General features: G+C 35.2%; 1 protein-coding gene across 1 annotated transcript; it reads left to right on the top strand.

Annotated features, from left to right (window-relative positions):
* The first annotated feature begins 11,551 nt into the window (after window positions 1–11,551).
* LOC126714995 (G-type lectin S-receptor-like serine/threonine-protein kinase SD2-5) lies at window positions 11,552–16,306 on the top strand. Its single transcript, XM_050415419.1, has 2 exons — window positions 11,552–11,795; window positions 13,408–16,306. Exon 2 carries the CDS (start codon window positions 13,467–13,469, stop codon window positions 16,053–16,055), a length of 2,589 nt encoding a protein of 862 aa, XP_050271376.1. The 5' UTR covers window positions 11,552–11,795; window positions 13,408–13,466; the 3' UTR covers window positions 16,056–16,306.
* Window positions 16,307–16,507: the final 201 nt, after the last annotated feature.

Here is a 16,507-nt window from a genome sequence, read left to right as displayed (position 1 = left end):
GCGTGATGCACAAGTAATCAGGTCTGATATTTTTGACTCTTTTGGTCTCGCCAACATATTTGAAGTTTCTTCTTTCTTTCAAACTTCCCAGTTTTTCCCTAAAAATAAAAATACCATTCTATCACTAAAAAAAGCAAAACAGACTTCGCAGCTTTCATACTCTCTCTCTCTCTCTCTAAATGGGCATTTTCCCTCCCTGCTGTCTGAAAAGAAAAACACGCTTAACACCAATTTTTCAAAAAGCAAAACACTTTTATGACAGGAAAGGACATAGCTCATTCATTGAGCTCTTGAGTCTTTGACAAAACCGTGTGCTGGAATTCAAAGTTTTGTTTTTTTCATAGAAATCTTTTAGTGTTTGGTGACCAAATTGTTTGGTTTTGCGCTTTACCCTCTACATTTACGTCATTCTCAGCTGTGAAGTATGACAGTTTTTATTGAAAGAACAAGGAAATTACTAGTAGATAGTGATTTTTTAAATCTCAATTCGTTGAGCCTCCCTAGAAGGTGGGAGGGAAATTCTAAAATTGCCATAAAATATTTATTAATTTAGGTGTCTAAAATATGATTTGTGTTATTTAATCAACATAATAAATTATTGTTTTGTGATTTGGCGACACGTTAATATGTTATAATTAATCAAATTTGTAATATTTTTCTATTATCTATAATTTTTTAATAATGTTAATTAAGTTTATTTCTTGTCACATTAGTTTATGATACCATGGCAGTTTATAAAATTTTATGGCGTCTTTAACAATTTTTAGTTATAAGGTGTGTTAGTACATTTATGATTACAAATTTTCTTTTAATTAATTATTGAAATGTTTATTAGATAGAATTCTATTTTTTTTTTCATTTATTATTCTAATGCCATGTATAATTTAAACATCTTTTATATATATAAAAAGTATAATTTGAAACGTATAATTTTAATTATATTTTGTTAGGTTCTAAAGTTTACGACTTTGTGTATTTAGAACTCTAATTTGTATTGTTGGCAAACCGTGATCAAAACAATGTGTTTAGAAGTGTTTAAAGCTAGCTCAAAGTTGTATGTCAATGTAAAGTTGGAATCGAGTGTAAAGCAGAAAGCACTGTGGCTTTCGGCCTGGCTCGATCGATTGAAACTTAGGCTCGACCGATCGAAGCTCGGACAAATTGCTTTTTTGCAGAATTTTCCAACTCAGCCCTAGTTGTTTTAAAACGTTTTTAGGGTTTCTTGTTTGTCCTATGTATAAAAGGCAAACCCTAGCCACGTTTTAGGGTTGCTCATATTGCGGTTTGTGTAAATCTTTTGTGAGATCTAGAGGAGCTTTCCTTTATACAAATTTAGGGTTTTCAAGGAGGAGATATTCTCTACACCTTGATGATCAAAACAGTTGCTGCCATTAAAGCTTAAAGAATACACAAGCAGGGGTGCTTGTAGCTAGTGGAAATCCAAGAAAGAAGGAGTCCGTGGATTCGGAGCTTGCACGTAGTCGTGTCAGTAAGTTCTACTGGTTGGTAGCATTAGGAAGTCAAGCGGGGGTGCTTGTAAGTCCTTTTGTATGAACTTCGATTCTTTCAAGATAGTGGATTCAAGTTTACATTGAGGATAGGTAGGTCAAATCCTCCCCAAGTTTTTACCGGTTTGGTTTCCTGGGTGATCATATCGTGTGTTCTTTATTTTCCGCTGCTTTGCATAATTTGATCTTTATTATTGTGATAACCTAGACTTGTTTAATTGGACTACGTAACAACTTGGCTAATTACTTAGTTTAATCAATTGTTTAAGGGGTCTACAAACTGTCAAGTGGTATCAAAGCGGGTAGCTCTTTTGTTTTTGATACTTTGATCTCTGAACTGATCCTTGACCCCTGTTGTCATGGAACACGGACACTCTCTAGTTATTCCTCCTCACTTTGATGGGAATAATTATGCTTACTGGAAAGTAAGGATGAAAGCCTTCCTGAAATCCATTGACGAGAGGGTGTGGAACTCCGTTGAATACGGATGGGAGAAGCCCACTACTTCTGTTAGTGAGTGGCAAACTTCTCAGAAAGAAGCAGCTTCATTTAATAGCAAGGCTATGAATGCGATTTTTAGTGCTGTTTATATGGAGGAATTTAAGAGAATCTCGAATGTTGAGATCGCTCATACTGTTTGGAATATCCTCCAGACTGTGCATGAAGGCACAAAGGCTGTCAAAATAAAAAAATTGCAGCAATTGACTTCTAAATTTGAAAGAATTAGGATGTCTGATGATGAATCTTTTGATGAATTCTATGCTAAATTGAATGATATTGTTAATTCTGCTTTTAACTTGGGTGAAATCTATAATCAACCTAAAATTGTTAGGAAGATTCTTAAATCTTTGACTGAAGACTTTAGACCCAAGGTGACTGTCATTACTGAAAGCAAGGATGTGGACTCCATCCCTGTTGATGAGCTTGTAGGATCTCTTCAGTCCTATGAGTTGGATCTACCCAAAACTACCAAATCCAAATCAATGGCTCTTAAGTCAGTTGATGATGTTGATAGTGGTGGATTTGATGATGAGCTCTCTGCTACAGAGATTGCCTATCTTGCCAAGAACTTTAGAAACTTTCTCAAGAATAACAATAGAAAGGCAAGAGGCACAAACACTACTGAACCTATAAATTTTAGGAAGCATGATTCCACTAAAGTTAATAACAATGATAAACCTAGAGAAAAAGTAGGTCAAACTTCCAATAATTCTTTGGGCTCTCAATGTTTTGGATGTCAGGGGTATGGACACATGAAATCTGAATGTCCAACCTATTTGAAGTCTATGGGTAAGGTTATGGCTGTAACCCTTAGTGATGGTGAAGTTTCTGATCATGATTCTAATTGTGATGAGGATGGAAACTTCATTGCTTTCACTGCTACTGCTGTAGTTGATGAGAGCGTATCTGTTGAAGAGAACCCTTCTGATGGGGAACTCTCTGAAGATGCAAATCTTCAAGAGGCCTATAACAAACTTTACAAAGTTGTTGCAAAGGATGCTATGAATGTTGAACTTAGGCCTAAAGAAAATTGAATCTCTTGAGCTTGAAAAGAAAAATTTGCTTGTTAAATTGTTTGATGCTAATGATCTTTTGAACAATGTGAAAACTGAAAACATGCTTTTGCTTGATAAAGTTAAATCTTTGGAACTTGATTTATCTGTTGCTAGATCTGCTAGTTCTAAACTTGATCAAATGTTGAGTGTTCAAAAGTTATCTTCTGACAAAACTAGTTTAGGTTATGTTGATAGCGTCTGTGTGTCCGCTCCCCATTCCACTAAGTTTGTTCCTTCATCTTCTTCTTCTGAACCTTCTGTGAGTGAGATAGTGAGTGAGACTGTCAAACCCTCTGTGAGTGAGGTTGCTAAACCCTTAGAAGGTTCATCATCTAGGAAGATTAGGGTTGATTTGAAAGAATCTAAGCCTAAGAAGCCTACCCTATCTAAGGACAAGACATATGATAAACCTGCATGGGTTTGTCACTTTTGTGGAAAGACTGGACACATATGTCCAAATTGTTACAAGTTGCAAGCTGCAAAGAGAGCAAACAAACCAAAAGTACCTGTGCCTCAAGCACTTGATCCTATGGTACTTATTGGTGATTTGGTAAAGGCTTTAAACCTTTATTCCAATCCTGGAGTTGGTAATCATTCTCAAGTGAATAAGAACTCCAATGCTCGTGGTGCATCTAAAAAGTTTTGGATGCAAAAGACTCAACCTAACTGAGTCTTTCTGACATGGTCCTTGTGCTTCATTGATCTACCATTTGTGACCATTGTTCTTTGGTTGTGTTTTTTTTTTTTTTTTTTTTTTTGTCTCTAGGATTTGCATTGCATAACATTCATGCATTTCATTCTAGGTGTTTTTATTTTTATTAAAAAAAAAAAAAATGAAACACATTTTGTTTTTTGCACTATTCTTCTTGGTTTTTGAGAACAAGGTTGGTCAATTTATTTTCACATAACATGTCTTTTGTACCTTGTTTAACTTTGATGAGCTTATTTATTGCACTCTACTAGTTGAAGATTTGTAGTGCATGTTGTGTGGGAAAGATGTGTATGGTTTTTGATTACTATGTCTTAATCTTGAAGTCACTTGTTTTTAAATGTTGGACTTGAACTTTTAGAGAAAGGCATAAATAACCATCTCACCATTGTTCACTAGCCAATCATGAACACCTTAGTGCATATCATAAGATTTTGTACTCGAGAAAGTGTAGCACATGCACAAAAAGAACATAAGGTGAAGCCTCGGTAAAAGTGCTTAATTCTTAAAATCTAATTGGTGTGTACTATTAGGCTTGATGCCAAACTCACATAAACTTAAAATTGCAATGTATATTATGAGGCATAAATACAAGAAACTTACATGATTGTAAGCTTATGATCTAGGAGATGTGGGAGTTATATGATGTAACTCTTTAGGTGATAGTCTCTTTTAAATTCTTTGTGATGAATTTTGTAGACTTTGTGATTGATTGCTATTCACATATCACCTCACATGTATCTCATGTCTTTGCTAGTCACACACACTACATGAGTTACTCGTTGCTAAACATTGTACATGTTATTGTGTGTGTTTATAGTCTGACCAACCAAGTTTTTGCAATCACTTTGAATTATATGCAAACTAAATTTGTTACTTGAAAATTTGTGGAGAATGCAAAATTTTGTTTTTGGGAATATTAGGCTTAAAATTCTTGTTTGGAAAATCATATCATCTCATACTCATGCATTTTTGTTCTTAAATTTCAAAGCTTTGAGTTAAACCAACTTGTTTTTCAAAAATTGTGTTTTTCCTGAAAAATATGGTGAGCCTCTGCCTGATTCGATCGGTCCATTCTATTTTTCGACCGATCGAAATTTTTAAAATTTTAAATTTTTTTGAGAGAGGGAGTCTTTGTCTGTTTCGACCGGTCAAGACTGATTTTCGACCGATCGAAACTCGTGTATCAAGTTTTTTAAAAAGCAGATTTGGACTTTTTCAAAGTCACTATTCAAACTTTTTCTTGCTTTTCTCTCTCTCTCTGCGTTGGCTCAAGGCTCCACCATCAAATTTTTGTCGTTTTCCTTCAAGTTTTTTGCAAGGTTGTTGTCCTTAGAAGCCGGTAAGACCCTTTTTCCCTTCTTTTTCAAGTTTATTTCTTGTTTTCATGCATTTTTCATGCATTCTCATGGCTATTTTCGGCATCTTCAAAATTTTTAGGGTTTTTGATGATTCAAGCCTATTCTTGTGTAATTGATCAATGGGTTTTTGTGCCATGATGTTATATTAATGTTCCCTATAGTTTAATTTGATCAATTTTGTGGTTTTTGAAAAATTGGAAATTCTAGGGTTTTGAATTTGATCTGAATTGGGGATTTTGTCAAATTGGTTTCTCCAATTGATGTAATTGGTCATTATTGTTGTTATTATATCATGTATTATGATCAATTCGTCAATTTTTTTAAATTGATCAAGTGGTTTCTATATTTTGGGGTTTTTTGTGTTAAAAACCTTTATGTGCAAGCCAATTTTGTAATTTGAATCTTTTTGACTTAATTCACTGCATTAGCACATGCATCATGACATTTAAACTTGTTCATGCATCATATAGATTTTGATTCTATTTTTTTTTTGTTTGTTTTTGTGCTAACTTGCAGTCTGCCCTTGGTTTTGTTTTGTGGTTTTGTTCTTTCGCTCTGTGGTTTGATCCTTATCTTAGCACCATGCCTAGGAAAACTAGAGCTCATAGGACCACTTCCACTTCCTCTGAGTCTTCACCTAGAGTAAAGCTGTTTAAGAATGATAAGTGTAGAGAAGCCTATGACACCTTGAACTATAAGCGTAAGATTTGGTCTGAGCGAGCCGTTGTGTTAGATGCGCTTGATCCGGCCATTAGGGCCAATTTTGAGTCTAGGGGTTGGTTGCCTCTCGAAGAGATAGATCATCCACCTCCGACTGCCCTGATTAGAGAGTTCTACTCGAACCTCTCTTGCCACATCTATGATTCCAACACCCTAGTTAAGAGTTGGATACGAGGTGTAGAGTTCACCATTACCCCTCGGGTGGTGGCTAAGGCTCTTGGGGTGCCGGTTGTTCGGGATGCTGTCTATCCCTATGATGAGTCACCCTCTTTAGATGTTATCATGTCTTACATCACTGGTCTTCTATCCAGTGGAGTTCTGATCCTCTGATCACGTCCGCTGAGCTTACCGAGACTGCCTATCTCTTATTTAGGATTGCGTGTCATTCCTTGTGACCTATCTCTCACTTTCACACCATCCTTTTAGAACGATGTGTGTTTTTGTACGCCTTTACTTTTGGAGCGTCTATCAGTTTTCCTCACTTGTTCCTTCGTTCTTTGAACGAGGTTCATAGGAGTTCTGCCGTAGGGCATGCGCTGATTCATCCTATTTTCATTCATAGGATTCTGCTCTATTTAGGTCTAGATGGTTTTCCGTCAGGTGAGCCTGTTCATGTGATAGCTCCTATAGGTGCCACCTTTCTTCGTCAGAGGGCTGCTCAATTGAGGGTCCCTCCTACTCGTCCTAAAGATGCGTCATCTAGTAGTGTTCCCCCTCCTCCCTCTTCTACAGGTACAGCTGCTGCTGAGACTTCAGGTGCTGCTGCTGATGCTGATGCTGCTGTTCCTCCACCGAATGCTATGGATAATTCAGACATTTGTCGCACGTTGGATCGTGTCTTGACCATTCAGGCGGCTCAAGGACAGATTTTGGTGGACGTACTTGATGAGATCCGTGCCTTGCGTGCGGAGTTGGCGCAGTTTAGACCACCTCCCTTTTGATGATGGATATCTTGTTTGCCCTTTGGCATTCCGTCACAAAAAGGGGGAGTACTTGTAGGTTTTTGTTTTCAGGGGGAGACTTTTTGTTTTTGGTTGGAGCTTGTGGAGTTTTAGATTGTATCTAGGTACTTCACTGTGTACTTAACATTTTTAGCTCTTTCCTTGTTTTTTGATGGGATATTCATGTTAGGGGGAGTTTTATGTTTTTGTTGGTACTTTATTTGTTTCTTGTTTCAAACTGCTTATTGATTTATATTTATGAGTTATTCATTGATATATGTCTTTATTTGTGTGTTGTTTGAAATCAAGAAGTTATTTTGTTTACTTGTATTATTTCCACACATGCGGTTATGCATTTTGTTTAGTGTTTCAGGAAACATATAGGTTGATTCAATTGAGCTGCTGTCTACACTTACAACTGATGGATAGTAGTTAGGATTGAATTTGGTTTATGAGCATTATTTTGTAAAGGGCTTTTCAATTTGTAAACTTTGAGCTTCTAAGTTGTGTTTTGTCACGGATTGCCAAAGGGGGAGTTTGTTAGGTTCTAAAGTTTAAGACTTTGTGTATTTAGAACTCTAATCTGTATTGTTGACAAACCATGATCAAAACAATGTGTTTAGAAGTGTTTAAAGCTAGCTCAAAGTTGTATGTCAATGTAAAGTTGGAATCGAGTGTAAAGCAGAAAGCACTGTGGCTTTCGGCCTGGCTCGATCGATCGAAGCTTAGGCTCGACCGATCAAAGCTCGGGCAGATTGCTTTTCTGCAGAATTTTCTAACTCAGCCCTACTTATTTTAAAACGTTTTTAGGGTTTCTTATTTGTCCTAAGTATAAAAGGCAAACCCTAGCCACGTTTTAGGGTTGCTCATATTGCGGTTTGTGTAAATCTCTTATGAGATCTAGAGGAGCTTTCCTTTACACAAACTTAGGGTTTTCAAGGAGGAGATATTCTCTACACCTTGATGATCAAAACAGTTGCTGCCATTAAAGCTTAAAGGATACACAAGCGGGGGTGCTTGTAGCTGGTGGGAATCCAAGAAAGAAGGAGTCCGTGAATTCAGAGCTAGCACGTGGTCGTGTCAGTAAGTTCTACTGGTTGGTAGCATTAGGAAGTCAAGCGGGGGTGCTTATAAGTCCTTTTGTATGAACTTTGATTCTTTCAAGATAGTGGATTCAAGTTTACCTTGAGGATAGGTAGGTCAAATCCTCCCCAAGTTTTTACCGGTTTGGTTTCCTGGGTGATCATATTGTGCGTTATTTATTTTCCACTGGTTTGCATGATTTGATCTTTATTATTGTGATAACCTAGACTTGTTTAATTGGACTAAGTAACAACTTGGCTAATTACCTAGGTTTAATCAATTGTTTAAGGAGTCTAAAAACTGTCATATTTAATTGTATTTATGCATATGTACAGACTACACACTAGTATATATAATTTGAGAAAGACGAGCTTCTGACCTTCATAGTGATAAACCTTAAGAATGATATTACTTCGACCAACAGAAAAATATGCTTTTTAAGGTCCAGTTGCCAATTGGTCTTGGTAGCCTTGCGGCCTTACCCCATTTACAGAGAAGACAGAAACTAAAGTTATAAAACAGCTTGAAAATTAGATAAGCTAACGAAGATGAATCTTGATTCTATCATAATCAAATTCAAACTACAAGAGTATACTAAAGACTCCTCCAATATCACTTTACATTTTTTTTATGATTTTTTTTTATGAAAACAATATCACTTAACATTTTAATTTAATTAAGGCAAGAATATTATTGCCGCTAATAGCTTATACAAAGAAAATTAATTTGAATACGGACGGTCCAAACTAATAGCTTATCAAATTAATTTTTAGGTGAGATATAATTATTAGTGGTTAAGCCGTGCATCACATGGTCATAAGTAGTTAAATACTAGCACTTAAAAAGATTTGCTTCCATCTTGATAATTTGTAGAAGGCAAATAATAACATCATTATTAACATTTTAACGATTTGGTTTATAGCTGTATATAATTTTAAATATGTTTTGAATATAGGCCCCTACTACATAACAAGCTTATACCAAATTCATTTGTAAAAGAACAATTGAGCAATTGAATATATTTGGCTTATTGCCATTTCTTCTCTTCCTAATTGAGCTTCTTATTCAAATGTTAGTTAGAGACGGACCTAGCTCCTCTCCTCTCTTTTCTCTTTATATATATATAGAGTACACATTCAACTTTACGGAGACAGGCTTATATATAGAGGCACAAATCATCGGGTCTAATAATATTAGCACAATAAAGAGTTAAGGGCAAGGGCATTATAGCTAGTACAGCAGGACTGGACCCACAAGTGAACTTTGTCTAATATTAACACATTTTGTAAACAGTATCCTACTTCTCAAACATGTTATTTTCTATGTTTAATTTTATGGGTAAGTGGATTTGGAAAATTAATATACTTCCTCGAATTCAAGTTTTTGTGTGGATGTATTTCCATGATAGCATAGATTTAAAGGATTGTTTTTTAATGGCAAGAGGTATCGTCAATGACACAATCAGCGCCCTTTGCCGAAGAGAACTGGAAATGATCATTCATACATTAAGGGCCTGTGATGTTGTGAAGACAAATTGGAACCAGTTGGAAATTAACCATTTTGATAGTGATTTTTTCTCTTGTAATCTCCAAGATTGGCTTGGAAAAAACAGCAAAGTGGAATATAGTAAGGTTCCTAATCATCCCTCCTGGAAGATCACCTTCAAAGAGATATGGAATTTATCCATTGTGCACAGTACTCCCACAAAGCTGCAGTTGGACAGGTTGTGAGGCGTATTAGTGGGAAAAGCTTTGCATGGGATGGGCTAAGCTAAACAGTGATGGCTCTTGTCTTGGTAACCCTGGAATATGTGGAGGTGTTGTGCAAGATGAGCTGGGTGGATGGCTTGGCGGATTCTCAAGTAAAATTGGAATCACCACTAGCTTCTTAGCAAAGTTATGGGCATTAAGGGATGGTCTTAAATCGGGACTTTACACAGCACATTAAAATAATATTTCTATACAATAAAATAATTTATCCCAAAATTATATCTATTCTCTCCCATCTTTCTTCTCTCTCTAATTTTTACCTCTCTTCCAGCTACAACTTCCACTTGAGCCTTCATTTCCGGCGAGGTGGTGAAATAGTCTGAAGCCATAATCTTATTCAGCCTCTCTCTAAATACCGAATCTACAACAACACACAAAAAATCAAAATCACACACCAATTATTCAAAATTGATTCAAAACAAAGAGAATTATATTCAAATCAAAGATTATACAAGTAAGGCTTCACTGCCCATCACCCACCATCGCCAAAACAAAACCCACAAATGACCAACAAAAACCTAGCAAAATTAGACCTAAACACCGACGATATCTGATGACCAACAAAACCCAACAAAATCGGACCCAAACATCGACAATCTCCAACGACCAACAAAACTCAGCAACATCAGACTTGAGAGAGCCATGACCCACTTCAGCTATACCCAATTCAGCCATACCCATCTCTTCCTTTAAGCACTTGTCACAGCCAAAAAATAAAAATAAAAACCCAGAACTCCAAACCCGTTGATCCACCGATCCACTAACCCATGACCCACACACCGGCGTGGAGGCTCAACCATCGGCACAAAGAGAGAGAGTGAGAGTTGAGAGCAATTCACAGAGAGAGGGAGACGAAATGAGGAAAGAGAGAGAGTTAAGAATTCTGACATAGAGGAGAGAGAAATAATAAAATAGATTAAAAAATAAATACAATAGTCTACAGTACCATCATAAAAGTAGGATAACACTGTAGCAGCATTGGAAAATTTTTTACAATTCTTTAGTTTTACAATTCCGGATGGTGGAGGTTTTTGAGAGGCAAATGCTAAATAAATGCAACATGACATTTAACATTCCCATTTTGAATGCTTTAATGTTAAGTGTTTTGTAAAATAAGAAGGTATAATAAATAAAGTAGTTTTTGGTGAAGCCAAATGTGAGTGCTCTAAGGTATGGTCTTATTTTGTGCCAAAACCTTCAGTTAACCGCTCTAGAAATACAGTTAGATGCTAAAGCTATTATGGATCTTCTAGCTAACTAGTTATTCTTTTGCTCAAAAAAAGAAAAAAGAAAAAAAAAAAACTCTAGTTATTTTAATAATGTTGTATCTTCCATTGTGGATGATTAATGTAAGCTACTGATCTCCCAATTTCCCTATGTGCACGTTAAGCATTGCTATTGAAAAACTAACAGATGTGCTGATAGTTTGGCAAGATTGGAACTCAATCAATCCTTCGATTTGTGTAGTATGATAGTCTGCTTATAAACTTATTAGATTTTTATCTTTTGGGTTTTAATGGTTTTGTAACATACTTTGTAACTCATTTGGTTTTTTAGTGTTATTGAATTTCCTTTCTACCAAAGTCAGGGATAGAGAACCTCCAAACACGGTGCGGAAAAGGTTGGGGTGTTTGGTATACAATTTTTATCAACCATTTTCAATTTTTAAACAATATTATATGTATTTTCATACATTTTTTCATCCATATGTATTTCCACACATTTTTTTTAATAACAAAATATATATTTTAAATGCATACCTAACACTTTTTTGGCGACCGGAAAAACACTAAAAAGTTGATTTTGTTTTCACCAAAAAAAATTTAAAAAAAAAAGAGTTTATTCTGTAAGTCAACTAGTCAACCAACTTAGTTGCCTTATAAAATCACCAAGGAAGGATCAGCGAAAAGCAGTGGCCGAAAAAAATAAAAGATAATACAAGGAAAAAAAAAAAAATCTAGCCCATTCCTTTGCTCAATAGCTCCTCCATTTTTGGTAAAACAGCCCCTCAAATCTAAACACCAAAAATACTCTAACAAATCTCCAAACCATAAATTTATCAAAAAACCTGGATAAAATGAAAAAATCCCTTCTCCACACCTCAACAATCTGCTTTGGCTGTCGTCGTCCGCTCCGCTCCAACCTCTAGTAAATCTCTCTTTCCTTTTCTCACTGTTTTGCTTTGTTATCTGCTAAGATCTCCTTTGTTTAGTAAAGTCTCTCTCTATTTTGTTGAAGTAGGGTTTATATTACTTTATTTAGTTTGTTACTGTTACTGCTTGTAGATGACGCCACTTCGTCAGTTTTTCTACCGTACGTGTTTGATCGGTGTCTTTCATGGCTTGTTTGAATGGTTGTTTGAATGGAAGAGGGGAGAAAAGGATAGAGAGGAATAGAGTAAAATTGAATAAAGCTTTGTACTAAACCTACTCTATTCTCTATCTCTTCCTTTTCTCTCAATCCAGACGAACGCCTGACGTCTTTTTTTAATATTTTGTATTTTTGACTGAATATTTTATGTTTATGTTGAATTTTATAACAATGGTTACTGTTTATATTCATTATTCCCCTCGGAAAATATGTTTATATTAGACAAAATAGTATGTGTAATTTTGTTCCCAAAAAAAAAAAGGCAGTATGTGTAATAATTGAGTGATTATTTAACTGTGTATGAAACAAATAGGCTACTATAAAATTTAATTTAAGATCAATTATAAGTAGTTTTAGTACCATAAAAAATTGGTCCAAAAAAGTACCCAAAAAAAAAACTTAAAACACAACTTTATTGAATTAAAGCTAACTTATATAAAATAAATGTTTTTACTTAAGAATTTTCTAAATTGTTATATTTAACTTGGACCCTCTAGAAAACTTTTTTGATTCCGCCACTACAAAAAAGTGTTATTAAACAAAAATTTACTAGGCCAAAAAATAGACTCGGTGTAAATTTAAAAAGTGAAAAGAAAAAGGTAACAGCGATGATGTATCTCATTTTTGTTGTTGTGCCATTTCCAAAACCTTTGGCCATCTTTCTTCCCAATCAGCCTACCTACCCTAAAGCCAAATAGTAATTATCCAATCCAAAAACTTAACAAAAACAATAAAAACATTCATACTGTTGATTGTATTTAAAAAAAAAAAAAATTTATCACAAAAAACAAAAAAATCATGTGTCGTTGGAGAAGTTAAAACTAAATTTTTTGTAACTATAGTAAATTGGTATAAATACCATTGACTGTAACAAGTTGTTAATAATAAAATAAAATATTTTATTAAGATTATATATCTTTTTTCAAAAAATTCTCTCCTCCTTTATTATTTTAATGAGTTGTTTATATTATTTTAAACAAAGTGATAAAAGAAATAAAATATTTGATATTGATTGTATTGTATATAAAGTGAGGTGATAAAATAAATAAAATAGTTTTTTGAGATGTTAAAAGTTAAAATTTTTAGCACTACTATTATAAATGCTCTAATTTTCACAAAAAGAAAAATCATAGTCAGCCTAGTAGTTAAAAAAACATATATATATATATATATATTTTGTCTTTATTATTGTTAGATGATTAAATTTAGAAATAATGATTTTGTGTATTAATAATTTTTTAATACTATATAAATGCATTTTTGGAGTTTTTTTTTTTTTTTTTTTTTTTAATTTTTAAAATCCTGATCCATCTTGATTCAGAATTACATAAAAAATAAAAATAAAATAAATAAATAAGTGTCTAATTACTGATGCTTGTCATTCTATCAGGTTTTCCTTGCCCTCTTTGCCTTTCTTTCTTCTAGCACTGTATACGTGTTACAGACAGTATGGGTATAAGCAGCAGCTGGGCTTCTTGTGGTTTTCTTCTTTACCTGCTTGCTCTTCTCTTAACACCTTTTCGCACCATAGGGACGGCCTTACCTCGTGGTTTTCTGAGTCCAAATTCTTCTACTTCATGGAACACCAGTTTTTCTGCTTCCAATAATACTGTGAAGTTCGATGATGGATCAATTGCGAGAAGCATACTTGTCAGTGAAAATGTAAAAGTATCCGAGTACGGTGTTGAATATGCTTGTGGTTGTGGCTTCTTCTGTAATCCACCGTGCAACAGTTTTCTCTTTGCCACTTTCGTTCTTTATTATGATGACTATTACCAAGACGACAGCGGGACGGTTGACACATATTTGGGTCCACATGTAGTATGGTCTGCTAACCCAGATAATCCGGTCAGTGCTAATGCGACTTTGCAGTTCGCGTCCAAAAGAGGCTTGGTGTTACGAAATGCTGATGGAGCTAAAGTGTGGTCCGCAAACATCACCAACAAATATGTGGCTAGCCTAAAGTTGACTGCCACATGCAACCTCATGCTCTTGGATAAAAATAATAAAACAATTTGGCAGTCTCATGAACACCCAACGGACACGCTGTTTCGTGACCAAAAGTTGGGGGTAGGGAAGAGCCTCACTAGTAAAGGACGATTGTTTTCGCTCAACCTCACTAGTGAAGGGATTTTTGCTTATATCAATTCCGATCCTCCTCAACTCTATTATTCTTATCATTTATCAAGTTCTGATATCAATATCGCAGGTATTGAGTTTCGGAATGGAAGCATAGTTTTGTTAGATTCAAAATTGGGTTCTCTAGAATTAGAATTACCTGGTCGTTCAGCATCATTTGCGCGGTACGCAAGATTTGAGAATGACGGACACTTGAGAGTCTATACTTTTAGTCCGCAACCCAGGGATGACATTCTTCTGGCAACACAACTTTATAGCTGTGACTTCCCTACAGCTTGCGGCAACTATGGTGTTTGTGAAAACAAAGTCGACAGGAGTAATAACCAGTGTATTTGTCCTCTGGAAAAAAATAAAAATGGAACAAGCTATTTTAAGCCAATCAATGAAAGGGAGCCTGACCAAGGATGCATCCCGGTTACTAACTTGTCCTGTGATGCTGAAGCTTTGGGACGCCAAAGTTTTTTGGAGGCCGAGAACATCACGTATTTTCGCTTTAGAGCACAAGACCCAGATGATATAAAACCAGACCATCGAAATATAACTTCAGGGAAATGTAAAGATGAATGCCGAAACAAGTGTGGGTGCAAGGCTGCTATTTTTTATTATAAAATTAGATCAGAAGCTGGGGATTGCTATTTGGAATCCCAAATCTTTTCAATGACGACCGCCACTCCAGAAGTACTCCGATATTCTCTTGTTCGCTTTAAAATATACATTAAGGTGCAGGATGTTAATGAGCAAGGTGTTCAACGGCAAAAACATGGGCTTAAAATAATTGTGGGATCTAGCATCACATTTGGTCTGTTTCTTTTGATTGGAAGCTTTGTTTTCCTAATTTGGAAGAAGAGAAGTGCTGATGAAGGTGATGAGTATTATTTGGATCATATACCAGGAATGGTCACAAGATATTCTTATGATGATTTGCAATCCATTACAGCAAATTTCAAAAAGGAGCTTGGTGCTGGTGGATTTGGCACGGTTTTTGAAGGGACTTTAATTGATGGCACTAAAGTTGCTGTGAAGCGTCTAGATGGTTTAAATCAAATCAAGAGATCATTTTTAGCTGAGGTTGAGACAATTGGTAGCATTCATCATTTCAACTTGGTGAGATTGATTGGATTTTGTGCTGAAAAATCTCATAGGCTTCTTGTTTATGAGTACATGTCTAATGGGTCTTTAGACAAATGGGTTTTTGACAAAAATCCTAAGATTTTGCTTGATTGGCAACATAGAAAGAAGATCATCCTTGACATAGCAAGAGGTCTAACTTATTTACATGAAGATTGCAGGCAGAAGATTGTTCACTTAGACATAAAACCCCAAAACATTCTTTTAGATGAGAATTTCAATGCAAAAGTCTCAGATTTTGGATTGTCTAAACTAGTTGACCGTGACCAGAGTCAAGTTGTGACAGTCATGAGAGGGACTCCTGGCTATATGGCTCCAGAATGGTTGAGTTCAGTAATTACAGAAAAAGTAGATGTGTATAGCTTTGGAGTGGTGCTCTTAGAGATATTGTGTGGAAGAAGAAATCTTGATCGATCTCAACCAGAGGAAACAATGCATCTACTTCATCTATTCAAGAAAAAAATTGAGGAGGATCAATTGTTGGATTTGGTTGATAAGTACAATGAAGATATGCAATTACATGGAGTAGAAGTTGTAAATATAATGAAAGTTGCAGCATGGTGTTTGCAAATTGATTTCACGAAAAGGCCTTCTATGTCCACCGTGGTTAAGGTTTTGGAGGGTGTTGCAAATGTTGAATATGACCTAGGTTATTTCTTCTCGAATCCACTTTTACCAAACACGAGTGCTAGGGTTGATAACCAGCAATTGCATGTAGGTGATAGTGATACTACTCAACTATTGCCTTCAATTCTCTCAAGACCACGGTGACTTTTCGCTGTACCATCTTTGTTGCTTGACTATTGAGGTAATTTTCTTTGTTTTAATAAAATTTCGATCCCAATGACTATTATTAATTAGCAATTTGAAATTTGATGGGAGGTTTCAATTGGAGTCATTCATGTTGTCATTTATTGGCAATACCATGGCTTCTCTATTAGTAATGCTAGCATTATTGTGCAGGATCATTTTATGTATTAATGAACTTTACATTCAACATAAACTTAGTTCTCTTACTTTCACTGTAGGCATTCAAACCTAAATAATATAGTAAATTTAAACATATAATAGTATCCAGTTTTTTAACATTAGTCTCTTCAAATCACTTCATGTTTGTACTTCTCTTCTCTAAGAGGCCACTTGCAGGAATATATGAAATGAGTAACCACCATTTTTTTTTACTTTCATTGAGTTGAAATGAGCTTAAACAAAGGGAATTCTTC

This window comes from Quercus robur, chromosome 2 (genome assembly GCF_932294415.1).
Source record: "Quercus robur chromosome 2, dhQueRobu3.1, whole genome shotgun sequence".
Classification (NCBI taxonomy): Eukaryota; Viridiplantae; Streptophyta; class Magnoliopsida; order Fagales; family Fagaceae; genus Quercus; species Quercus robur.
The sequence above is the reverse complement of the archived record's forward strand: the minus strand, read 5'-3'. Positions and strand labels throughout refer to the sequence as shown.

Coding starts and splice junctions, on each gene's coding strand:
- LOC126714995 (XM_050415419.1), top strand. CDS start 13,467: ATGGGTATAAGCAGCAGCTGGGCTTCTTGTGGTTTTCTTCTTTACCTG.